The 25,792-nt window shown below is 57.3% G+C and overlaps 1 protein-coding gene and 1 pseudogene across 1 annotated transcript in view; both read left to right on the top strand.

The window, feature by feature from the left end:
• Window positions 1–25,792, top strand: part of USP20 (ubiquitin specific peptidase 20) — a 50,498-nt gene that overhangs the window by 21,743 nt on the left and 2,963 nt on the right. The window contains exons 3-23 of the mRNA XM_075560646.1: window positions 1,057–1,153; window positions 6,480–6,533; window positions 7,393–7,455; window positions 9,104–9,235; window positions 10,209–10,305; window positions 10,703–10,772; window positions 11,420–11,533; window positions 12,736–12,814; window positions 18,844–19,282; window positions 19,598–19,720; window positions 20,042–20,157; window positions 20,369–20,541; window positions 21,084–21,178; window positions 21,908–21,941; window positions 22,090–22,135; window positions 22,855–23,035; window positions 23,134–23,260; window positions 23,346–23,515; window positions 23,614–23,695; window positions 24,494–24,602; window positions 25,432–25,534. Coding sequence (XP_075416761.1) covers window positions 1,073–1,153; window positions 6,480–6,533; window positions 7,393–7,455; window positions 9,104–9,235; window positions 10,209–10,305; window positions 10,703–10,772; window positions 11,420–11,533; window positions 12,736–12,814; window positions 18,844–19,282; window positions 19,598–19,720; window positions 20,042–20,157; window positions 20,369–20,541; window positions 21,084–21,178; window positions 21,908–21,941; window positions 22,090–22,135; window positions 22,855–23,035; window positions 23,134–23,260; window positions 23,346–23,515; window positions 23,614–23,695; window positions 24,494–24,602; window positions 25,432–25,534 — 2,488 coding nt within the window. The 5' untranslated portion in view covers window positions 1,057–1,072. The remainder of the gene's footprint in view (window positions 1–1,056; window positions 1,154–6,479; window positions 6,534–7,392; window positions 7,456–9,103; window positions 9,236–10,208; window positions 10,306–10,702; window positions 10,773–11,419; window positions 11,534–12,735; window positions 12,815–18,843; window positions 19,283–19,597; window positions 19,721–20,041; window positions 20,158–20,368; window positions 20,542–21,083; window positions 21,179–21,907; window positions 21,942–22,089; window positions 22,136–22,854; window positions 23,036–23,133; window positions 23,261–23,345; window positions 23,516–23,613; window positions 23,696–24,493; window positions 24,603–25,431; window positions 25,535–25,792) is intronic.
• On the top strand, window positions 3,994–4,416 carry LOC142458029 (small ribosomal subunit protein eS19 pseudogene; annotated as a pseudogene).

Here is a 25,792-nt window from a genome sequence, read left to right as displayed (position 1 = left end):
GCTGATTCCGATTTTGTGTGTGTGCCGCTTTTACAGGCACTTGCTTGCGTGTGCTTCACTCTGCGCAGTTGTCTCCCCCGTATGAATTCCTGTAACCACCACCACGCTGAAGAGACAGACTGTTCCATTCCCGGCCCGGCACTGCCCCGTGCAGAGGCCTGATGTGTCCAGACGGAACTAGCCCCGCGTGTGTGTCAGGGCTTCAGAAAGAAAGAACGTGCCGAGAGTTGTGAGGAAGCCCGCCTGCCACCCTGCCAGCCGGCACCAAATTTCCCTTCTCCTTTCCTTCTCATCTGGTCTTTGTTCTCACTGTGAGTGTAGACCATGTGCCTACCCAGCGGGCCTGGTCCGCCCTTGAACTCTGTCACCAGCTCTGTCACGGTGGCTGTTTCTATACGTTCCCTCCCCTCGGCTGACTTAACTGACTTGGCCTGTTCTCAGAAGACCTTTTGTGGCAGAAACACGTCTCTGAGACTTGGTGGTGTGGAAATGTACCGGAGGTGAGGCGCTCACACGAAGTGCAATAAATGGCCTTTTAGGCACCGGGCTTCCCACGGGCTCTTGAGAAAGAGCGGTCTTGCTTCGTCAGAGGAGACCTGCTTCTGACCTTTCCACTGGGTTCCGAAACTAAATCTCCCCCGGCCTGCCTCTGCTCCCCTCTCAGTGTGGAGTGCTCTGTCTGCAGAAGCGTTTGTGGTTTGCATTCTCTGCCCTGCGGCTCTCCGAATGTAGGCAGGACTCTCTTTTTCCTGCCAGGAACTCCAGTTAGTCACACCTGACATGTGTCCCGGATCTCCCAGTCGCAAGCTCGGGGCCAGGCCTTGTGCATGGACTGCTTCTGAGTCCCCGGAGCGGTAATCATCGTCTCCATTTCTCAGACACGGTGAAGGGGCATGAGGCCCAGAAAGGCTCACTCTCTCTCTTGGGTGGCTAGATGGTAGGTCACAGAGCTGAGACTGGAGGACAAAGTCTGGGCATGGAACCACCAGCCTACCTTGCCTCCCGCCAGCAGCAGCTGCTGTTAACTCAGAATACACTGACTGTGTCTTCTCACAGGTGAGCCCAGGTCAGAATGGGGGACTCCAGGAACCTGTGCCCTCACCTTGACTCATTAGGGGAGGTGACCAAAGAGGATTTGCTGCACAAATCTAAGGTAAAGGGATGAGGCCACTTCCCGGGGTTTAGGATGCCTTTAGGCAGCGGGAGAACCGGCTCCCAATAGGCTCAGCTCAGCCTTTTGTCTAAATGGGAAAGCTGGAGCCGGGCTAGGAGGCCCTCATCCTGGGGCTGTGTCCTAATAGGCATTAATTGTCATCTAGAGCCATCCATCTGGGAGCCACTAATGGCCCTTGTCCATTAGCTGCTGGAGCCTCTCTGAGGCTTGGAATGACTCAGGCTTCCAGTCCAGGGGCCTTTTCAACATGACCTGGGGCTGCTCAGGCTGTCTGAGATGAGACAGGAGGTGGGTCTCATCCGGCCTAGAAGATCCACCCCCCCCACCCCAGGCTCAAATCACCACTCCCCCAGGCCTCCTTTGAACCCTCTCCGGGTCTCCTGCGTCACGCTAAGCAAACATGCTTACCTGTCCATTTCCTCCTTCCTCATGTGAAAGGTAGCAGACTGGACACTGCTCCGTAGCTTGCTACAGTCAGGGAACCACAGACGGTGGGGTGCTTCTGACGACACGAGTGGAGAGAGCTATCTTCCCCTGTGTCTGCAGCTTGTAGCCCAGTGCCATCTGCTCACTAGTCCTCCTGGGGAGGAGTATGTGGACTCGTGGCAGCTTCTTGCCTGTATACAGAGTACAGCAATACCCAGCCTCATGGAAACGAGAAACGTCCGTGTGTGTGTGTGTGTGTGTGTGTGTATGTGTGTGTGTATAGAGCCCAGTGTGAACCAGAAGTGAGGCCATTGGGTCGGATTTCTAGAGCTTGTCCCAGGTGTCGTTCCTGGCACCTGCTTGAGTTTGCCCAGCCTTTGGCCTCAGCTGGTGTATCCCCAGGCCTGGTCCCTGTAACCTCTTTTGAGGCCGTTTCACTTCTTGTGTGATCTGACAGAGGGGAAAGTGAGTCGCTGGTCCATGAGCACTGCCTGATGCTGGCTTGCTTTCGGAGCCTCCCCAAAAGGAGAAGTGAGACCTGCCAAGAGGGGCTTCCCTCCTCTGGAAACCTGGGAAACTGAGGACTCGGAACAGAGAGGAGCTGAACAAGGTGGGAGGAGGATGGCAGCACACGAGAAGATCCAAGCGGAACAAGCAGCCTTCTGGAAGCTAGTTGGTCCTTCTACAGCTGGAAGACCAAAGTGTTGCCTCAGGACCAGCATTTCAGGACCATTGGAGGCACCTCCAACAGCAGGATGGACAAAGCCATGGCGTTTTAAACGCCCAGGAGGGCCCAGGCATTCCAGGTAGTTCACAACAGAGGAAGCACCAATGGCCAAGTGTGAGATGCAGATAAGGGGAAGAGAGTGTATACGGATGAATCCTTTACTCTCATATATTAAGCCTGGAAGGCTGGATTTCTGGGGTGGAGAGAGGCCTTCACCCATGTGGTAGGCTGGTTTATTTTGCCAATCTGGCCAATAGGAACATGTGGGATTAATAAGGTTGCAGTTTGATTGAAGGACAAAGAGATAAGTGGCTCAGCAAGATCTGACCCCCTCTCTCTTGCTCTCTGGTGATTGGACCAGCATGCCGCTGCTTTAGCTAGTTGTCTGCCTCAGCTTGTGAACTGCAATACCTATGGGACAAGCCAACCTTTGGATCCTGTCGCTAGAGCTTGAGGTTCTATCGAGACCTCCTTCGCCATGCTGTTGGTGTATATATTACTTGAACTTGAGGTTGGTGGATCCTGTCGTCTTGCATTGCTTCAATTCGATATCCCATCTGGGCTTGCTTTGCTAAACTCCTGTTGCTGACTGTTGGTGAACCGCCCTGCTGTTTGCTGCCTGTGGCCTGACTGCCTGCATTGCTCTACTAAAGACTCAGCTGTCTACTTCCTTGACCTTGGGACCCAGCAACCCTCAGGAGTTGAGGGACTTCCAGTATATTAACTGTTCCACAGAAGTGAGTTGGACCGAGTCCTCTGTGCTGCTCTGTGGACTAATTAGCTGTTATAATCCTTTGTGTTGTGTGTGTGTGTATGTGTGTTTGTGTGTGTGTGTGTGTATCGTAAGTGTCTTGGTTTTATTTCTCCAAGAACCCTGTCTAACACAACCCTTGTGTGTTGGAGGTGAGTTCCAATCACACTCTCATAATTAATATTGTTCCCCACGATACTCTGCCATAATAGTGGTACCTTAAAGTTACCGCTTACAAGTACATGGCTCATGGCTATCTAGCCGGCAGCTTTAACTACAGGGGCAGACATACATTATTGCTCTCTCGCATCTGAAGACAGCCACTGGTGTTAGTTACTCTTATATATGCAGGGACCTTTAGGATTAGGGTACAGTCCACTTTGTTACACGTGCGGTTACCTGTAATTAGGGGGCTTGCATGTCCCCTGAGTGTAAATAAACCTTGGTTGGAAATATATTCTCTCTCTCTGCTCGGATTTGGCTCCTGAAGTCATGGTGGTCCTGGAGGTGAACACTTGCATGCCTAATCTTGTCTGATGTCTCTTCAATTTTACTCCTCAATGACACAAACACCCCTTGGACCCCTTCAGTTGTGGGGCTGGTACCCCACGGCCAAAACACTTCTGGAAAAAACGAGGTTCGTCTTTAGTAGCGGTGATGGGTATTGCTAATGAAAAGAAGACACGCCCATTTCCAGAGGGGCAAAACTAGAGACTGGTCATACTCATAGCTGAAGGAACTGGGAGTTACCATAACCTGTAGGGAGGCCAGGGGCCCGGCTGATGTAGTGGTTGCACCTGGGCAGCCATCCTCAAGGTCAGCAGTCAGAGTGGAGGCATAAGGAGGCCCGTTTATTTGTTTATCATTGAAAGGTGGTCTTAGCTTTCGCCTGGCCAGCAGCGCGGAGCCCGCCCGATGCCTGGAGTTACTGTCAAGACGTGAACCAGCAAGAGGGCATCAGAGCTCTGGCAGCCTTGCTCAACAAGTCCGGGAAGCCGACAGTCCCTGGCTGGGCAGACACTGTAAGCGGGCCAAGCACAGAAAGCTTGCTGTACCTTCAGGGTGGCGCTGGGGTCGGCTCCATGACCAAGATCTACGGGGGGCGGCAGAGACACCGTGTCATGCCAGCCACTTCAGCTGGGGCTCCAAGAGCGTGGCCCACAGGTCCTTCAAGCCCTAGAGGGGCTCAAGACGGTGGAGAAGGACCAAGACGCGGTCCCACACTGGCCCCTCAGGGTCAGAGAGACCTGGAAAGAATCGCTGGACAGGTGGCAGCTGCCGACAAGAAACATTAGAACAAAGGATACTGGGTAAACACATTGCCTCATTTGTGGAAAATAAAGACAAAAGATCATTTTATACAGCTCTTAAGTAACAGTCTGTACATCAGTTGTATCAAGCATATGTGTACGTATGATGCCATCATTATTTTCTAAACATTGACTTTCTATTGAGCTCTTGGTGTCAGATCCTCTTTTGGAGGTCAAGTTATTAATGGAGTTTTAGCGTAGGCACAGTACCTTTGCAGTGGGTCCAGCTGGTCCCTGAACCCATTCTCTTACTATTTCCCACTTCCAGAATGCGTCATTGGAATAGACATACTTAGTGACTGGAAGAACCCCCATATTTCCGGATCCCTGAAATGTGGAATAAGGGCTATCATGACAGGAAAGGCCAAGCGGACACCATGAGCACTGCCGTTGCCTAGGAAAACAGTAAACCCAAAGCAGTACGGCATTCCTGGAGGGATTGCAGAGCTCAGTGCCGCCATCACAGACTGGAAGGAAGGATGCAGGGGTGGTGCTTCCGACCACATCCCCGGTTAACTCGTCTGTTTGTCTGTGCCGAGAACAGATGGATCCTGGAGAATGACAGTGGATTCTCGTAAACTTAACCAGGTGGTGACTCTAAGCCTATGTAAAAGTGTTTGTAGAAGGAGAAAATACAGAGGGATCTCCCCCAGATTGTTGCTAGCACATATGTAGTCAGTAAATTGCTACTAAGTATCTGTTACTTTTATAATTCAGATGACTGAAATGGGAGAAGAAGACAACAGCTCTGAGAAAATGGGGTGAATCGGGACATCATGAAAGATTACGGGTTCAGACAAGTCAAGGGCTAAGCAAGTTGACTGATCTCTTCAAGTTGATCTAAACAACTGATCTAAGCAAGTTGATCTCTCACGACCCCGCAACAGCAGGGCCTTCCAGGCCAGGTGGTGGGGAAAGCTGCTTCCCTTCAACGCTAAGGAGAACTCGGGGCGGGTCTTTACAAATGTAGCCAGCATCTGGTTTTAGTAGGCAGGCCAAGTCCCCGGGAAGCCGACATGGCCATCCCAGCCACGGACTTTGACTTCTCTGAATACCAGGTGGCTGCTTCAGTTCCCACCTGCGCATTTCAGTGACACCTGATTCACAGCATTCATCACCTCCTACTCCCATTGACCAGCCCTGAGCCACGTGGTCACAGGGAGCCACACAGGAGGCTGGGAAAGGAGTCTATGGTTGGGTGGCCGTGGCTCAACTAAAAGGATGCCTTTTGTTGTTAAAGCAAGATGGGGAGAAAGATGTGGGGCCCATGAGCATGTTTTGTCACCCAGGCCCCTAGGAACCTGTGTCATTTCTGAGACCAACCGGTACACCGAGTTCCACATTTGCAGTGGAAACTGTGGGCACCGTGGGCAGACAGAGTGGACTCGCCATCCCTCATGGAGAGCCACGGCCTAGATCGGGCTCTCGTCATGCTGCTCCTTGACCACGTGCACCTGGCTCTGAAGGGACACTGACACATTGTCCAGGATACTCTACAGAGGCCGGTGACTCCATTGCTTGTGAAAAGAGAGTGTTGGCTCTTGAGCAATGGTCAAATTGTTGAGAGGCAAGATAGGCTCTTCCGTCTCAACAGTTTGCCGACCCCTGGTCTAAGTGGTTGTCAACTTACTCAACCTGCAGGAAACGGAAAACATGGCCAGCGCCCCAACGGCAGTGAAAACCTTTTGTACTGTAGCACATGATGTAGGATAAAGCAGGGGACACCTGGAGTCCCCCAGTGTCCCCCATGGGGCGGCATCACCACTTGGGCAAACGCTGGTCTAGTTTGAGAGACGGCTTCAGTAAGTGCAATTCAGGTAAAGAGGGTGAGAAAGAGAGTCAGTTCAGGGGTCAGTTTATTTAACTCTTAAACAGTGATACTGGCAGTTGGAGCCACAGACACCTATGAAAAAGAAATTTAGTCACGTGGAAGTGTCTCTCCCACCCCCTCCCGTGGGTCCCAGAATGGGGTGGGTGGGCACCTCTCGGGGAGGACACAGGGTCCGGTAGAGCAACTGCGTGGTGCTCACCAGGCTGCGAGAGCTTCATATCAGCTCACGAGTTCCTCTCTCACCCTCTTCGCCCTCGCAGGGGACCTGTCAGTCCTGTGGTGTTGGCGGACCAAACCTATGGGCTTGTCTCCAGGTAAACTGTCTGCCGTTGTTGAGATTCCCTGTGGCGTGTGGTCCTGGTCCCCCTGGAGAGACAGATAGGAAGCTCATCCAGCAAATAACTTAGGAGGCCCTCATCTACCCGGACAGTACCAATCCCGGTGGCAATGGCACCGTGTGTTCTTGGTCACCAGTGGCTGGAGGTTGGGGTCGAGGCCCACCCCTGACTGGGCCTCGGGGAAAGGACAGTTAATGGGTCAGAGAGTGGAAGGCTAAAGGCAGGAATAAGTGCCTTCCACTGTGGGGCATTGGGTCAGCACTGGGCCCAAACCGTTGCGACTCCTTTGGGCATCAAATGACCCTTTCACAGGGGTCACCTGATTCATAACAGTAGCAAAATTATAGTTATGAAGTAGTAACAAAAATAATTTTATGGTTGGGGTCAACACACCATGAGGAACTGTTTTAAAGGGTCATGGCATGAGCCAGGCTGAGAACCGCTGCTCCAGACCTTGTTTTGAACACCTAGTTTTCCCGGATGAAAGGCCTGTCAGGCCTGGGATCCCCCACCAAGAATGTGAGCCCTTGTCAGAGAGTAGGGAGTCTGGGAGACAGTTGGGGAAAAAGGGTGCGTGGTGGGGAGAGGGCCTGGACCCCTATTCCTCAGGTCTCAGCTGTGACCCCTGCCTGGCCTTATTGCAGGACAGCAGCATCCTGGGACATACTTCCTGTGTCACTCGGAGGGCAGGGCCATCCCCGTCCAGTGAGAGGTTCGTGAGTCCTGTAGGGCAGAGAGCAGGGAACGGAGACTAGAAGATGTCGCACATGACCAAGATGCGATGTTTGCACCGTCTTCTTACCCAGCCTGACCCACTCTCCCTCCTCTTCCCCAGGTCGCCTGCCCTTACGTCGGCTGCGGAGAATCCTATGCCGACCACAGCACCACCCACGCGCAGGTGAGGGTGGGAGCCAAGAGCACAGGCTGAGAACCCAACTGCAGCCCTAGGCCAGCTCCAGAGAGCTGCGGTGGGCCTCGGTGGGCCTGTCTGTAGAATGGGAATGACCGTAGCAGGTTGCTCGAAAGAAGCAAGGGGGAATTTGGGTGAAAGCACTTCGTTTGTGCTCCACCAAGCGCAGTCGTTAGTCTTCGTAGAAATGGTTTCATGACGACATTAGCTGACCTCTAGTCTAATGTCATACGAAAGGAGACGCATCGTCGGCATTAGCCCCAATAGCCCTCGGATCATTGCTGTAAGAGAGAGGCCAGACACACTTCTACCCTCCAGCCTTTTCCCCAGTGCCGATACCGGCCACCCCTCCCATGGCGCGCTTCCGTCCCTGTTGGGTTTGAGAATCCATTGCCATGGCCACACACAATTCATAGGCCTTACTCAAGGTCATGGGGTTTTGTTTAGGGAAACGACAGGTTATAATTTAGGATGAGGAATGACTCAAGAGACAGATCTTTGGTCAGTACAGCTTGTTGACTGCCCACAGGCAGGTCTCTCCCTGGCCCTTCAGCCTCGTGGCCCCTGTCCACTTGTGACGAAGTGAAACCTGTTAAGATGGCCCTGGCACTCCTGTCTCTGTGAGTCCCACCAAATGACTGGCTGGGAGTGTGGCACACGAAGAGGGGATTGCTGGTCGGCTTTGGCTGTCGTTCCAGAAGCAGGGACAGAGAATTCCTGGGGCTAGCTCTGCTTCAGAGAAGGCTCCTTTGGGACCAGAGGAATGGCAAAGCTGACCGATCCCCTCAATGAGGGTTTCACTGTAGCTTATTTGCATTGGCCCCATCTAATCATTTGATCGGATTTGTAGAGAAATGGCTACAAGAGCCCAAAGTAGGTCACTTCACTTGGCTGCCACAGCGCATTCAATAAATACATAGTCCCTTCAAAACATTCCAGCTTCATCTTTTCTGCGTCATTCCTGATGGTCTTTCCAGTCGTCTGCAAGGGGCTCCTCGCTAATCGTCTTCATTCGACTGGTTTGCCTTTTGTCCCAAGTGCTCCCGAGTCGGCTTTCCTCACCTCAGCTGTAGCATCAGCATCTCTGGCGTTTCTTTCCGTCATTACAGGGAGCAACAACCAGAGTACACATCTTAGAACCCAAAGTTTCCTTCCCATGCCTTCTTGTTTTTACTTTTACAAAGTCCCATGCTTCTCTGAGCCAGGAGCCAGTGCCCTCCCTCTGACACCAAGGGTAAAGGGCCTGAGACGGCTGTGTCTGCCCTCATTCCCTAACTTCACGGTCAGACAGCATGACCAGCAACAGCCCAAGACTGCACTCAGTGTGCTTGGTCAAGCCCACTCACCCGGCGGCGCTTGTAGAATCAAGGCAAGAAAGGCCATGTAGAAACAGTTCATCCCAGATGGGTCCGTGAGCCGCCAACAGGGAGCCTGTAGGCAGCTCTCCCACAGCATCAGAGAGCCCGGGGCTCCTCTCAGTGTGCGTCTCCGGGGTGTCACGCTCCAGTTCATTCTGACCATGGTGCCCCTCCTCTGTGTGCAGAGTGGGGCAGCTCCCTAGACTTTTCAAGGCCATGGCCTTTCAAGACCCCCAGGCTTGTGTTCTGAAGCACCCCTGGGTGCATCTTCTCCTTAGGTTAAAAAGCACAACCTGACCGTGAACCTGACCACATTTCGGGTGTGGTGTTACGCCTGTGAGAAGGAAGTGTTCCTGGGGCAGCGCTTGGCACCTCCCCCACCAGGCCCCACTCCCAAGTGCTTGGAGCAGGTAAGGGGGTTGCTGTGGAGTCGGGTGGTTTGAGACCCCATCGAGCATGACTGGTTTGCTCTTCTGGGAGTGGCCAGAAGCCAGGAGGACTCCTCTGCCCACGGAGTGTGAGACGGCCTGTCCTTGGGCCACCAGCATTCTTAGGTGCCTGTGAGGGGCTCATGCCAGCGAATGCTTGCTGAGCCCCACCTCTGTGCGAAGGCGCTAAGGATGAGAGGTGACCGAGTCTAGGACCTCCTTCACAGAGCTGGGAGGCAAACGTGCAGGTCCGTCTCAGTGCTGAGTGCGCCTGGTTGGGTACCTGGGGGGCTGGTGGGTAGTGTTTCGGAGGCTCTGGCAAGAAAATAGAAGATGCCTCCCAAGTGGAGAAGGCTTTATGATGTCACAGAGAGCCACTGGGCATCCCAAAGCTGGAAGGGCCCTGAGGGAATCACGAGCCAGCCCCAGTAGCCATGCACCTGCCTCTGGGGGTTACCTGGACCCCTGGCGCTCCCTCAGCTAGGTAACAGTTTCAGTGAGCTCACACACTGGGGCCTGTCCTCAGGGAATGGCCATGGAGTCAGCGCCCTCCAGCGAGGCCCCGCTGAGGCTCCCCTCCATCCTGGACAGCGACTGCCTGTTCGGGGCACCGCAGCGTGTTGGATGAGTGCCCTTCTAAAACTGGCAGATGTTTGCGGTTTCTTTTTCTTTTTACAAAAGCGGCTATGAAACCACCACCGTCTTGTGTGTGAAAGTAGCCTCTAACACGCAGATCAGAGACATAACAGAAATCTGCACCTCAAGAAAAATGTCAGAACCACATTGTGGTGGTGTTCCCCTCGATTCTAGCAAGACATGAGTATTGTTCTCCACAGTGAGTAAGCTACTAGCTAGGGGAAACTCAGGCTTCTTTCCTTGAGAGGCGCATGGGCCTCTGGCCCTGCTCCGCCTCCCTCCTTCCTTCCTCCGCAGCCCTCTGTGTCCTTTAACGCAGGACTCCCCTGTGGCCGCTCACCCTCTGAAAGCGGTCCCCATCGCTGTGGCCGATGAAGGCGAGTCTGAGTCGGAAGATGACGACTTGAAACCCCGAGGTAATGGCCCCAGAACGGAGGAAGCCGCTGGGCCCTGCTGGGGCTGGAGGTGCCACCATGGAGGGGAAAGGTGGGCTGGCCACACATGCAGCACGGTGCTCCTCCAAGTGCTGCCAGGCTGTGTCTGCATCTGAGCAGGGAAGCCCAGCCGAGGCCTGGAGCCCCGGAGTCTCCAGGGCCCACGCCCAGCATGCGCCTCCTGTCTGGAAGTACGGACAGTGGGGGGAGCAGACCACGTGTTCAACCACCGCTCTAGTGGCAGGCGCCAGAGGAACCTCGGGAGGGTTACCAGCCTCCCCGGTGCCGTCATGATTCGGGGCCACAGCCCCTCTCAGAGGGGGAATTGGATTCCTTTGCCAGCATAGTGTCCTCAGTCCCCGACCCCCCTGTTTTCCAGGTCTCACTGGCATGAAGAACCTGGGGAACTCATGCTACATGAACGCTGCCTTGCAGGCCCTGTCCAACTGGTAGGTCATGCCTCACGGGGGGGGGGTGGGGGGGTGGGGGGGAAGGCAGGGCGGGGCTGGACGAGAAGCTGGCAAGGCCCTGGAGATAGGGCGAGGTGCTCCACATGCAGCCAGTGTGGATGCGCTTGGTTCAGAGCCCCTCCCACTGCCATGTGTCCTCAGAAGGTCGTCAGATAGGAGTGGAGAAAGTCCTGCAAGGGGGCTTGAGAAGGTTCCTGGTGGAATGGAAATCGAAACTTGTTGAAGCCCCATCGTGTGTATGAGGTCGCTTAGCCTTCCACTGCTCATGGTCAGTCTCCTGTAGTCCAGGGCTACAATGGTGTCCAAAAAAGCTAACCCGAGGAAAAGATGATTGGCCCACGATATGGAGCGTGGGAAAAGGAGGTGGCACAGTCCTGTGTGGAGCAGGAGCCGGCTTCTCTCTCTGGTGCCCGCTGGCCTCTTGCCCCCCCCCCTCCGGTGGCGCCCTCACAGCTGACTGCAGAGAAGAGGATGAGGTCCTGGTCACCACTGGGGACAGTCCTGGGTCTGGGGACCCCGGAGTGTCCCTTCAGGAGCACTCGGGGCTTTGGATTCTCCACCTCGCTTTTCCTGAGTGACACCATCTCCCCTCTCTCTCTGCCCTTGCTCGCCCCTCCTTCCCCCAGCCCCCCGCTGACCCAGTTCTTCCTGGAGTGCAGCGGCCTCGTGCGCACAGACAAGAAGCCGGCCCTGTGCAAGAGCTACCAGAAGCTGGTCGCTGAGGTCTGGCACAAGAAGCGGTGAGTGAGGCCTGGCCAGAGGGGGAGGGTGTGCTCCCGAGCCAAGCACTCAACGCCCTTCACCCTGTGAGGCCCTTAGGGCAACCCTGGGGCATGTCGGTCACATGTACCTGTTGACACAGAGGAAGCTTGGGTCCAGAGACTTAGACATCTTGCTCAGTCACATGGGTGTGTGGAAAGGTAGAGCCAGAACCGGACCCTGGCACTGATGCTGTCCCAGAGTCATGTCCTCGCCTAGCCCAGCTCTGGGCTGTCACTGTGACACAGGGAAGCCACTCAGAAGTCCGGGCAGCACTACCCGGGAAAGGCCTTGAGCACCTTGTGAAACGCATGGAAGGCCGGGAGCTGGGACTAGGCCTGTCCCTCAGGGGTCGGAGAAACATAGGTCTTCAGTAGCTAGACCTACATCTGTCACTCAAGTCAACGAGAATAAAAGCTGATCGGAAAACAGTATGGTACTTTGTAATCCCAACTTTGCCAGAAACAAAGTTTCTTTGAACACCCACCAGAAAAATCTGGAAACCTTCATAGTTGTGGGATTGGGGGTGATGGTTCTCTGTGAGTTTTTCTGAAATTAAAAAATATTTCCTTAATTTTTGAAAAAAGAAAACATATTTCTTTTGAAATGAGAAAACCCCCTGTCACTATACTCTTAAAATTAAAAAAGAATGTCTTTTAAAAATCATTTCATTAGGGGCTCATACAATTCTTATCACAATCCATCCATACATCAATTGTGTAAAGCACATCTGTACATTCATTGCCCTCATCCTCAAAACATTTGCTCTCCACCTAAGCCCTGGCATCAGTGCCTAATTTTCCTCCCTCCCTCTCTGCTCCCCCCTCCCTCTTGAACCCTTGATCATTTATAAATGATTATTTTGTCGTATCTTGCCCTGTCCGACATCTCCCTTACCCCCTTCACTGTTGTCTGTCCCCCAGGGAGGAGGTCACATGTAGCTCCTTATCATTGGTTCCCCCTTTCCACCCACCCTCAAAAGAATGCTTTAAAGTCTGGACCAGCTAGAAATGGTGTCATTGCAGGCCAGAGCTGTGCCTGGTTGGGCAGCCAGGACTCAGCACACTCCTCCTGGAGCACTCCCCAGTGTGCCCCTGAGTCTGACCCAGCTGCCGGCCGGCCCCTCACAGCGCTGATCAGCTCGGGCAGGCCACCTGGACTAATGGGTCTGGTCTTCCAACAGCCCAAGCTACGTGGTTCCCACCAGCCTGTCTCATGGGATCAAGTTGGTCAACCCGATGTTCCGAGGGTATTCCCAGCAGGTAGGCTGTCCTTGCTGCCTTGGGGACAACGTTAGGGGTCTGGCCAGCATTGAGGATAACACTAGAGTGGAAAAGAGCAGCAGCAGCAGCAGCAGCAGCTGACCTCTGCTCCGTGGGTCTCCAGGGCCAGGCCTCCACTTCTGGAACACCTGCTGTGTGTGAGGACATTGAGCTGCCCAGCAGCCTGCTGAGGGAGGCCTTCCTGGTGCTTACAAATGGGGAAACTGAGGCTGGTCTGGCAAGCCACTTGCCTGGGTCGCAGGTGATAAATGCCAGGGGCAAGGGAGGATTTAAATTCAGGAAGTCTCTTCCCACAGCATCTCTGCCTCTGGGTCTCTTCCCACAGCATCTCTGCCTCTTGTTTCTTCCCACAGCATCTCTCTCTGGGTCTCTTCCCACAGCATCTCTCTCTGGGTCTCATCACAGCATCTCTGCCTCTTGTCTCTTCCCACGGCATCTCTCTCTGGGTCTCTTCCCACGGCATCTCTGTCTCTGGGTCTCTTCCCACAGCATCTCTGCCTCTTGTCTCTTCCCACAGCATCTCTGTCTCTGGGTCTCTTCCCACAGCATCTCTCTCTGGATCTCTTCCCACAGCATCTTTGTCTCTGGGTCTCTTCCCACAGCATCTCTGCCTCTTGTCTCTTCCCAAAGCATCTCTCTCTGGGTCTCTTCCCACAGCATCTCTGCCTCTTGTCTCTTCCCATGGCATCTCTGTCTCTGGGTCTCTTCCCACAGCATCTCTGCCTCTTGTCTCTTCCCACAGCATCTCTCTGGGTCTCTTCCCACAGCATCTCTGCCTCTTGTCTCTTCCCACAGCATCTCTCTCTGGGTCTCTTCCCACAGCATCTCTGTCTCTGGGTCTCTTCCCACAGCATCTCTGCCTCTTGTCTCTTCCCACAGCATCTCTCTGGGTCTCTTCCCACAGCATCTCTCTCTGGGTCTCTTCCCACAGCATCTCTGTCTCTGGGTCTCTTCCCACAGCATCTCTGCCTCTTGTCTCTTCCCACAGCATCTCTCTCTGGGTCTCTTCCCACAGCATCTCTCTCTGGGTCTCTTCCCACAGCATCTCTGTCTCTGGGTCTCTTCCCACAGCATCTCTCTCTGGGTCTCTTCCCACAGCATCTCTGCCTCTTGTCTCTTCCCACAGCATCTCTCTGGGTCTCTTCCCACAGCATCTCTGCCTCTTGTCTCTTCCCACAGCATCTCTGTCTCTGGGTCTCTTCCCACAGCATCTCTGTCTCTGGGTCTCTTCCCACAGCATCTCTGTCTCTTGTCTCTTCCCACAGCATCTCTCTCTGGGTCTCTTCCCACAGCATCTCTGCCTCTTGTCTCTTCCCACAGCATCTCTGCCTCTTGTCTCTTCCCACAGCATCTCTCTCTGGGTCTCATCACAGCATCTCTGCCTCTTGTCTCTTCCCACGGCATCTCTCTCTGGGTCTCTTCCCACGGCATCTCTGTCTCTGGGTCTCATACCACAGCATCTCTCTCTGGGTCTCTTCCCACAGCATCTCTGCCTCTTGTCTCTTCCCACAGCATCTCTGTCTCTGGGTCTCTTCCCACAGCATCTCTCTCTGGATCTCTTCCCACAGCATCTTTGTCTCTGGGTCTCTTCCCACAGCATCTCTGCCTCTTGTCTCTTCCCAAAGCATCTCTCTCTGGGTCTCATCCCATGGCATCTCTCTCTGGGTCTCTTCCCATGGCATCTCTCTCTGGGTCTCATCCCACGGCATCTCTGTCTCTGTGTCTCTTCCCACAGCATCTCTCTCTGGATCTCTTCCCACAGCATCTTTGTCTCTGGGTCTCTTCCCACAGCATCTCTGCCTCTTGTCTCTTCCCAAAGCATCTCTCTCTGGGTCTCATCCCACAGCATCTCTCTCTGGGTCTCTTCCCACAGCATCTCTCTCTGGGTCTCTTCCCACAGCATCTCTCTCTGGGTCTCATCCCACGGCATCTCTCTCTGGGTCTCATCCCACAGCATCTCTGTCTCTGGGTCTCATCCCACAGCATTTCTCTCTGGGTCTCTTCCCACAGCATCTCTCTCTGGATCTCTTCCCACAGCATCTTTGTCTCTGGGTCTCTTCCCACAGCATCTCTGCCTCTTGTCTCTTCCCAAAGCATCTCTCTCTGGGTCTCATCCCACAGCATCTCTCTCTGGGTCTCTTCCCACAGCATCTCTGCCTCTTGTCTCTTCCCACGGCATCTCTGTCTCTGGGTCTCTTCCCACAGCATCTCTGCCTCTTGTCTCTTCCCACAGCATCTCTGCCTCTTGTCTCTTTCCACAGCATCTCTGTCTCTGTGTCTCTTCCCACAGCATCTCTCTCTGGATCTCTTCCCACAGCATCTTTGTCTCTGGGTCTCTTCCCACAGCATCTCTGCCTCTTGTCTCTTCCCAAAGCATCTCTCTCTGGGTCTCATCCCACAGCATCTCTCTCTGGGTCTCTTCCCACAGCATCTCTCTCTGGGTCTCTTCCCACGGCTTCTCTCTCTGGGTCTCTTCCCACAGCATCTCTCTCTGGGTCTCATCCCACGGCATCTCTCTCTGGGTCTCATCCCACAGCATCTCTCTCTGGGTCTCTTCCCACAGCATCTCTGCCTCTTGTCTCTTCCCACAGCATCTCTGTCTCTGAGTCTCTTCCCACGGCATCTCTGTCTCTGGGTCTCTTCCCACAGCATCTCTGCCTCTTGTCTCTTCCCACAGCATCTCTCTCTGTGTCTCTTCCCACGGCATCTCTGTCTCTGGGTCTCATCCCACAGCATCTCTCTCTGGGTCTCTTCCCACAGCATCTCTGTCTCTGGGTCTCTTCCCACAGCATCTCTGTCTCTGGGTCTCTTTCCACAGCATCTCTCTCTGGATCTCTTCCCACACAATCTCTGTCTCTGGGTCTCTTCCCACAGCATCTCTGCCTCTTGTCTCTTCCCACAGCATCTCTCTCTGGGTCTCTTCCCACAGCATCTCTGCCTCTTGTGTCTTCCCACAGCATCTCTGTCTCTGGGTCTCTTCCCACGGCATCTCTGTCTCTGGGTCTCTTCCCACAGCATCTCTCTCTGGATCTCTTCCCACAACATCTTTGTCTGGGTCTCTTCCCACAGCATCTCTGCCTCTTGTCTCTTCCCACAGCATCTCTCTCTGGGTCTCTTCCCACAGCATCTCTCTCTGGGTCTCTTCCCACAGCATCTCTGTCTCTGGGTCTCTTCCCACAGCATCTCTGTCTCTTGGTCTCTTCCCACAGCATCTCTGCCTCTTGTCTCTTCCCACAGCATCTCTGTCTCTGGGTCTCTTTCCACAGCATCTCTGTCTCTGGGTCTCTTCCCACGGCATCTCTGTCTCTGGGTCTCATCCCACAGCATCTCTCTCTAGGTCTCTTCCCACAGCATCTCTGCCTCTTGTCTCTTCCCACAGCATCTCTCTCTGGGTCTCTTCCCACAGCATCTCTCTCTGGGTCTCATCCCACAGCATATCTCTCTGGGTCTCTTCCCACAGCATCTCTGTCTCTGGGTCTCTTCCCACAGCATCTCTGCCTCTTGTCTCTTCCCACAGCATCTCTGTCTCTGGGTCTCTTTCCACAGCATCTCTGTCTCTGGGTCTCTTCCCACGGCATATCTGTCTCTGGGTCTCATCCCACAGCATCTCTCTCTAGGTCTCTTCCCACAGCATCTCTGCCTCTTGTCTCTTCCCACGGCATCTCTCTCTGGGTCTCTTCCCACGGCATCTCTGTCTCTGGGTCTCATCCCACAGCATCTCTCTCTGGGTCTCTTCCCACAGCATCTCTGTCTCTGGGTCTCATCCCACAGCATCTCTCTCTGGGTCTCTTCCCACGGCATCTCTCTCTGTGTCTCTTCCCACGGCATCTCTGTCTCTGGGTCTCATCCCACAGCATCTCTCTCTGGGTCTCTTCCCACAGCATCTCTGCCTCTTGTCTCTTCCCACGGCATCTCTCTCTGGGTCTCTTCCCACAGCATCTCTCTCTGGGTCTCATCCCACAACATCTCTCTCTGGGTCTCTTCCCACAGCATCTCTCTCTGGGTCTCTTCCCACGGCATCTCTCTCTGGGTATCATCACAGCATCTCTGTCTCTGGGTCTCTTCCCACAGCATCTCTCTCTGGGTCTCATGACAGCATCTCTGTCTCTGGGTCTCATCACAGCATCTCTGTCTGGGTCTCATCACAGCATCTCTGTCTCTCGGGATCGCACTCCAGTGACACACAGCTCTCTCTCCCCTCAACCAGAAGCAATATTTATTTCATTCTTACTATTTTTCAAATCCAGAGAACCCTTTGAAAGTAAGCACATCTCTCTGTTCCATGAAGTCCTGGCACCAAAATGAAGCAGAAGGCATCCAGGTCTTTGCCTTAGCACAGGTTGCTGGCCCAGACTGTACACGGCCGGGGTTCACTGGTGGGATGCAGGCTGGAGCTGGACTTGCCTGGTGGTTTCTTCTGACGATTGAACATGGGGTCAGAGGTAGGGCAGGGGTGTCTGTGGCCCTCTCCACTACCCCCCCTTCCCCTACTTCTCATCCCTTCCCAGGCATTCTCCCCCACCCCGCTTGCCCTCACCTGGTCTGTATGTGACACTGAACACTACCAGAAACCACCTGCTGGGAAGCGAGACAATCAGGATAGTGGCGGATCTGCCACCCGCCATTTAAGGCGCAAGCGCTGTGCAAGTGCCATGTGACACCAAGTGGGCACGGTGCTCACCCTGGTCACCCAGCGCATCATGGCTGGGATGTGCCATAGCAAGGCCCCTGCAGACGCCGGGTCACATGGGGAGGACGCTGAGAGGGGACATCCTGGCTGGCTGCTGGACTCCCTTCCTCCTTGGAGTAGGTCTGGCTGAAGCTTAGACCCCGTCCTGGCCAGACCACACTGTCCTGCTTCTGTGTGGACTGAGGGTTTGCAGTGGCCACATGATGTAGCGCTTAGAAGGAAGACCCGAAAGAGAACCTGACACAACCCCCACCGCTTCCCCCATCTCCCTAGCTGAAGTGAGCAAGTGGCTACTGTCTCTTCTTGGTGTCTGACTCCCAGAGGGTGCCCTTGTCCGCCACAGAGGAGCGAGTGGGGCCCTGCAGACTGGTGGGCACTTGGCTGCATCTGGCTGCTGCAGGATCCCGGCCTCATGGGGCCTCGGAATTGGTCTCGGGCTGCTTCTGACATCAGGGTCAGAGCGGGGCTCCTCTGGGGCCCAGCACCCCCACTGGGCCTCGCTTCGCTAGCTGCCAGCCCTAACCTGCCCATCTTTCAGAGCACTTCCTGGTGGGACAGCCGGGGGCAGGGCTCAGTGGGCAGGCTGGGTTTTTTTGGTTTTCCTTCTTTTTAAGCCATTTTTAATTGTAAATTAGATGGAGTTTATGTTTCAGATCATCGTTGGTGCATTCAGTAGTTCAAACCACTAATCCAGTAGTCTACCCGTCTCCCCCCACCCCAATCCTGCATGTTACCCAAGGAACAGTCTAGCCCCGTGCTCCCCGCTCCTTGGGCAGCCTGTTTGGAGGCTTGTGGAAGGAGCCAGGATTTGGTGGGCACAGCCATGACTTGCGCAGCACACAGCCCGCCTGTAGGTGGCAGTGTCTTCAGTGGTTGGAGGTGTGCAGGAAGCTGGCTCCAGCCCAGCCCCTCCAGCTTGTGAGCCCCTCAGTGCCTTGAGGGCCTGAGGGAGGCACACAGGCTGCAGACAAGGCTTGGTGCTGGCGGAGGCCGGAGAGAGGGAGGAAGGATTGGCAGAGAGGGAGGCTGGCCTTGCTTGGGAGAGCTGGTGTGGAACCCAGCTGTTCCCTCCCTGGCACGACCCCTCGACGTCCAGGGTGCTGGCTGTCAGCGCAGGTGCGCAATGGCAGCCGGGAGGCACATGCCCTCTCCACACGCAGTTGTGATGGCCGTGCGTATGACCTGTGCAGTCGTTGGGATCTGGGCTCTGCTGGGCTACAGCTGGTGAGCTCTCAGTAAACGGGGGTCAGGATGGGGCTCCCGGAGCGTGTGAGTGAGGCCTGGGGGGAGACTACCCCAGCAGGGTGCCTGCTTCCAGGACACCCAGGAGTTCCTGCGCTGCCTGATGGACCAGCTGCACGAGGAGCTCAAGGAGCCGGAGGGGGCGGCAGTGACAGACGCACGGGACTCCGACTCCAGCGACACCGACGAGAAGCGAGAGGGTGACCGAAGCCCATCAGAGGACGAGTTCCTGTCCTGTGACTCAAGCAGTGACCGGGGGGAGGGCGACGGGCAGGGTCGTGGCGGCGGGAGCAGCTTGCAGGCTGAGATGGAGCTGCTGAGCCCGGAAGAGGTGGGCCGCGCCATCTCCGAGAAGGAGCGGATGAAGGAGCGCAAGCTCTCCTGGGGCCGGCAGCGCACAAGCTCCGAGCAGGTGGATGAGGACGCTGACGTGGACACTGCCATGGCCCCCTTGGACAGCCAGCCCGGGGAGACTCAGCCATCACCGCGTTCAGCCAGCCCCTGCTGGACGCCAGGTATCTGCCAGCTAGAGGCTGCCCAGGGCTGCTGGGAGGAAGCCCCTGCTGTGCTCCAGGCACCACCACGCCCAGCCCAGGCTTCCCAGCCACCTTGACCAGGGGCCTGGACCACTGTACCCGGTGTACCCAGAGCAGTCGGCCTCCCTTCGCTGGAAGCTAGAGCCAGCAGTGGAGCCCAATGGGAAGTGTGCGTTGGGGCCAGGGGGCGCGCAAGACACAGGTGGCACACAAGTCCCATCGAAGCTGCTGGCGGGCCCTGGGCTTGGCATGGGGAGCCTGGCCTGGCTGCAGCACAGCCCCTTTCTGTCCCAGAGCCCGACAACGACGCCCACATGCGTAGCTCCTCCCGCCCCTGCAGTCCCATCCACAAGCTGTCTAGCACCCCGCCTCGCGCCAGTCCTGTGAGGATGGGGCCGGCCTATGTGCTCAAGAAAGGTTTGCAGGGACGACAGGGCGGGGTGGGGCAGAGGGCCCGCAGCTCTGGAGCTGCACGGGCGCTCTGGGCTGGGAGTGCCTATAGCGCCCACAGCCCCTGTCCAGCCCTGGTGCCAGGGGCTGGGCTGGGACGTCTCACGTGGTCTCTGCATGCTCACAGCTCCACAAGGACCTGGGTGGGGTGGGGATGTTTTACAGGTGTCACCCTGAGGTCACCTCAGAAAGATTTGACCCTGTGTCCTGGCACAAGAAGCCCCAGTGCCTGCCCCTCACCCCAGACCAACAGGTGGAGATTAGACTGGCCCCGTACTGTGCCCCTAGCTCAGGTCCTGCCCGCTGGCAGCCGGAGGCGGAAGGAGCCAAGTTACCGCAGCGTCATCTCGGACATCTTCGACGGCTCCGTCCTCAGCCATGTGCAGTGCCTCACCTGTGACCGGGTGAGGGCTGCTGGCAACCTAGGGTTCTCACACCGGGGAGTGGTGGTGCTAGGAGAGCCCCCTCCACTGTCTGCTTGCTCCCCATCTGCTTGTAGGGCTCCCCATCTTGGCCTCCTCCCCCACGCTGCCATCTGGTGGTTGAATCTGTGGTGCTGCCGCCATTCCAGTGGGGGCCCGGAAGTGGAGAGCCAACTGACTTTCCACCCCGAAGGTGTCCATCACAGAGGAGACGTTCCAGGACCTGTCGCTGCCCATTCCTGGCAAGGAGGACCTGGCCAAGCTGCACTCAGCCATCTACCAGAACGTGCCAGCCAAGCCGGGCACCTGCGGGGACGGCTATGCTGCCCAGGGATGGCTTGCCTTCATCATGGAGTATATCCGACGGTACGCCCTCCTGGTGTTTGCGCTGGGCCCTGGCCTGACACCTGCATGACCCCCGCAGTTTGGGCAGGAGACAGACCTTCAGCAAAGCGCACGTATTTGCAGGGACTGGGGGGAAGGTTCTGGAAGGGTGCTGGAGACTGGAGGAAGCGTTAAGGTGGCGAGACGGGGTTGCGGGTACTGGCGCTCCCTGGCCACACTAGGGTTGTGTGGACGCCCTTTCAGAGCCCAGGGTGGACCTATGCAGCTGGAGGACAGAGGACCTGGGGGAGGGTTGAGAGGCAGCTGCGTGAGCTGTGAGGGGGCTTTACCTGCATGACGTCAGGGGCCCATCCAGCTGTCAGGTGGGGGCACTGTGGCCATGGATCCTCACAGATGTGGACTGAGGACAGCCAGCCTGGGGGAACTCAGCTGCCCTTTCCACCACTGCCTCTCTGGCTCACCGGGCCCCTGCGGGGCCTCCAGTCCAGAGCAAACCTGGGACTCCCCAGCCTCTCTGTGAAGCACCTGGGAGCAACCCTGCCAGCCCCTGGCTGTCTCTGCAGGATCGTGGTGTCCTGTACTCCCAGCTGGTTCTGGGGTCCTGTGGTCACCCTGGAGGACTGCCTCGCTGCCTTTTTTGCTGCTGACGAGCTGAAGGGTAAGTGGTCCGGGCATGTATACACACGGTGCCCGTCTCCGAAAAATGACCCTGCGAGGCGGGTGGTACACGTCAGTGCACACACCGGCAGATTCTGCCTTTATGGTGGACATGGGAGACCTCCAGGCTGCAGGACTTGGGCTCTCCTGCCCGCCCACCTTGCCATGGAATGGGCAGAATGACAGCTCGCCTTCTCTCGTGTCTCTGCGGACGAGGGGGACATGGCCTGTTCACCTCGTTGGCGGGCCTTCTGTTGAAGCACCCCGTTCCTCAGCTTCCCTGCTTGCTTAGTGTGCTTGCGGCTCGTCCCCTTGTGCATGGAAGATCGGGGTGCTGCTGCTTTCTTTCCTACCCTATTTCAGATTTGTAAGCGCTTTATTCACAACTCAGTGTGTGAGACATGCTGAAGAGTTGTGTGACCATCGCCACGACCAGTTTCAGGTCATTTCCTGATCCTTGTATCCAGCACGCTTGGCTCCCGCTCTCCCCTGCACCCTCCCTGCCTGCACCCCTAGGAGCAGTGAGGGTGCTGTCTCTGGATTGACTTCCACCCGCTCCGACACCTCACGCTCTTGCCGGTGGTGCACCAACAAGCTGGGAGTGTTTCTGGGCTACACTCGCCCGTTTTCTTAGGGCGAGCAGCGGGGGCCTTGCCCGTGTGGGGCCCCGCTCTGGCCCTGTGCCTCAGGCCGCCTCACTAACTCGGCTCCCTTTGGTCTCCGGCCCCAGGCGACAACATGTACAGCTGCGAGCGCTGTAGAAAGTGAGTGTGCGCCACCGCCTCCCACCCCACCTCGGGCCTCCGGTGCCCCCTCCTCTCTCGGCACCCCTGACAGGGGTCCTGGCCTCCCAGGGGATGGGGGGGCTCATAGGGTGCCTCGCTGCTCACTACCCTGCTGGCTCCCCCGCAGGCTGCGGAATGGGGTGAAGTACTGCAAAGTGCTGCGGCTGCCCGAGGTGAGTGCACCCCCACCCCTAGCCCCACCCCCATCCCCACTCCTCGACTGTTTCTTACAGCTTTGCCTCCAGCACAGGGTTTGGCAGGCCTAGGAGGCTGGTCCCCCCACTCCACTCAGGGGCAGTGGGTTCTGCGGCCTGGGGAGAGTCTGCAGGCTCGGCTGGGGGTCCTCTCTGTGTGTACCCTCAGCTCCCCTGCCATTCTGCCTGTTTGTGAGCAGGCATGGGGCAGATGTGGCCCCTATCAGTAGCAGAGTTGGGGTAGGGGCACACTTGGCTGGGCTGGGGCTTCCAGGGGAGACTTGTCTGGGAGGGTGCATCAGTGAGCCCTGGAGAAAGGTGGTGGCCGTGTGCTGGAGTCACAGCCTGGCGAGGGCGTTCCTGATGGGGCTCAGCAGGTGCGGCTAACCTTGGCGCAGACTCGCAGGGAGGCAGCACCCAAAGTCGCTCTCAGAGTTTTGGTGGCCAGTGGCAGAGAAGGTCAGGGTCCTGAGGGGAGTAGCCCATCCTAGCAGCAGAGCCCAGCATCGGGCCCGGACACGGTGGTGCTGCTGGCCAGAAAGCTAAAGTGGGCCCAGCTGGGCTCCCACGTGGAGCGTCTGTCTGTGCGGCTGATGGGCCACGGCCATGGGCCTGGGGAAGGCTTCTTGTGGCTGTCAGTGTCCTGCTGCGGGACCCTCGCCCGCCCTGGTGACGTGCGGCTTCCCCTGTGCCCCCAGATCCTGTGCATTCACCTGAAGCGCTTTCGGCACGAGGTGATGTACTCCTTCAAAATCAACAGCCACGTCTCCTTCCCGCTGGAAGGCCTGGACCTGCGCCCCTTCCTCGCCAAGGAGTGCGCGTCCCAGATCACCACCTACGACCTCCTCTCCGTCATCTGTCACCACGGCACCGCAGGCAGTGAGTCTGACTGCCCGCTGCCCCCCCACCCGTCTCCACCCCCCCTCCCCCAGCCCCCGGGCAGGGCCCTGCAGCCCGCCTGCCTCTCTCTGCCTCAGGTGGGCACTACATTGCGTACTGTCAGAACGTCATCAACGGGCAGTGGTACGAGTTTGACGACCAGTACGTCACCGAGGTCCACGAGATGGCCGTGCGGAGTGCCGAGGCCTACGTGCTCTTCTACAGGTGGCCAGCCCTCCACTGCCCTGGGCCTCAGCCTGGGTGGGGCAGGCAGGGGCAGGGCCGCAGCTGTGCCCTCCTTCCCCCGCAGGAAGAGCAGTGAGGCTGCCGTGAGGGAGCGGCAGCAGGTGGTGTCACTGGCCGCTGCGAGGGAGCCCAGCCTGCTGCGCTTCTACGTGTCCCGGGAGTGGCTCAACAAGTTCAACACCTTCGCTGAGCCGGGGCCCATCACCAACCACACCTTCCTCTGCGCCCACGGAGGTGAGCCGCCGGCGGGCGGGGGCCAGGCGGGGGCCACTGCAGCCCTAGCCCTCCTCCTTCCCTCCATCTGTCTGTCCGTCTATCCGCCTCCTCCACAGGCATTCCCCCCAACAAATACCACTACATCGATGACCTGGTGGTGATCCTGCCCCAGAACGTGTGGGAGCACCTCTACAGCAGGTGAGGCAGCCTCCCCGAGGCCCAGCCCACCTCCGCATTGGCAGGGGCTCAGCTGAGCAACCCCGCAGCCCGGGCTGGCTCTACCCCACAGCTGACTCGCCCCTCTGGACTTTCCAGAAGCACCGACATCACCGGGACAGGGGGCTGAGCAGGTGGAGGGGGCACACTGGATTAGCTGGAAGTCTTGGGGGATAGTGGGGTGGGGCCCCCCCAGGTAGGGAGCTGGCCTCTGTCTGTCTAGCTTCTCCTCCCCGCCCTCACTCCTGTGCCTGCCTGTGTTAGCTAGGGCCTCGGGCTCCACTCTGCCTGTGAATGTGGCCTCCTCCTGTCACTCTCCGGCCAGGGCCCGGGCATCAGTTGGGGAGAGGCCAGGCCCTTCTGGTCAGCCCTCTGTCTGACTGCCATGCCCTTATGATGCTGGATGCTGAGGTGCCTGTTTGGCGCAGGCTTCTTTCCTGCCCTGTTGCCAGCGGGCAGCTGGGGCCACAGAAAGGTGCCTCGCAGACACTGGGGGGTTGCCCCCCGGCTGGGGTCACACACTCGCCTACCACCTGCAGATACCACTGCCCCTGCCCAGCCAGGCTGCCAGGAAAGGACCCCTCTGTCGCCCACAGGCGTGTGTGACCGGCCCCAGGGTGTGAGGGCCTAGGGGAAGGGCCTGCCAGGGGAGCCTTCTGGGGGTGCTGCGAGGTGTCTGCACGTCCTGCGCCACAGGCAGGGGTTGTGCCTGGCAGGCTGACAGCCTCCCCCGCTGGGGCCTGGCCCTCAGGGTTCCTGTCTTTCCCCATACCCGTGTAGGTTCGGGGGCGGCCCCGCCGTGAACCATCTGTACGTGTGCTCCGTCTGCCAGGTGGAGCTCGAGGCGCTGGCCAAACGCAGGAGGATTGAGATCGACACCTTCATCAAGGTGCGCACAGGCTGGGGCGTGGGGACCACTGGCCGCACGCGTAGCCATCTGGGAAGAGCAGAGTGGCCGTCTGCTGGCCTGGCGGGCCGCGTCGGGCTGAGTCAGTGAGCACTGTGTGTGGAAGACTGCCTAGCGCTAGCTTGGACTGTGAACCGCGTGATTGCGGGTTCTAGCCCACCCGCCGCGCTGTGAGAGGAAGGACTGCCCAGAGCCCTGGAGAGGGCGCGCTGGGTCAGAGCCAGCTCAGCAGCAGCCAAGGATTTGCGGGTTGGCTTTGGTAACCGGTGCTTTTCCGCCTCGCGGTGCTGCCCTGTGGGGCTGGCTCCTTGTGCGTTGGGATTGTTCTGTGGGGAGGAGGGTGCCTCACACATCCCTGGATGCTAGAGGCAGGTGACAGCACCGTGATCTCCCAGCATGGGACAGGCTGCCTGTGGCTAAGGGGGCTCAGGAAAAGCAAGGGGCAGAAAGGCCTGGCAGTGACCCCCTCAGAAAGGGTGCGTTCTCCCGCCCTGCGGTGCTGCTGAGACGGCAGGACAGAAGTTGGGCTGGGCACCAGGCTCTACGGCCTTTGGTGAGCGGGCGCTGGTGGTGACTGGGGAGAGTCTCCGTGTGCACCATGGGCCCGAGGAGGCTGAGGACCGCGTGAGGAGTGGGGACAGTGGCTGCCAGCGTCACGGGGGTGGGTCCAAGGGCACTCACAGCCCTGGGCTGGGCGTCTGTGCACCGAGAGCAGCCAGCACTTTCCTGGGAGTGGGGGGTGAGGATGTGACAGGAAGTCCAGGGTGGGGACAGGGCACTGACCTCCCATGCCCCCTTCTCCTCATGCCAGCTAAACAAGGCGTTCCAGGCCGAGGAGTCTCCGGGCATCATCTACTGCATCAGCATGCACTGGTTCCGCGAGTGGGAGGCCTTTGTCAAGGGCAAAGGCAGCGGTGAGTAGAGCAGGGCCTCGGCACCAGGCCTGGCACCTACCCCACCTCACCCTCCAGGAGGGACTCCAGGCTGCCCTTCCAGGAATGGAGGGAGTGATCTCTGAGGGTGGGGGTGGATGCTGCTGGGAGAAGCTCCAGCTGCCTAGCAGGACTCAGCCCACCCCACCACGGGAGAACCTTCCAGGCTGGCTGTCCTAGCACAGGGCCCATTCTGGCCCCACTCAGCGGGGCCAGGTGGCTGCTGGTCCTCGCCACCCC

Source organism: Tenrec ecaudatus, chromosome 10 (assembly GCF_050624435.1).
Source record: "Tenrec ecaudatus isolate mTenEca1 chromosome 10, mTenEca1.hap1, whole genome shotgun sequence".
NCBI lineage: Eukaryota > Metazoa > Chordata > Mammalia > Afrosoricida > Tenrecidae > Tenrec > Tenrec ecaudatus.
This window is presented reverse-complemented; position numbering and strand designations above follow the sequence as displayed.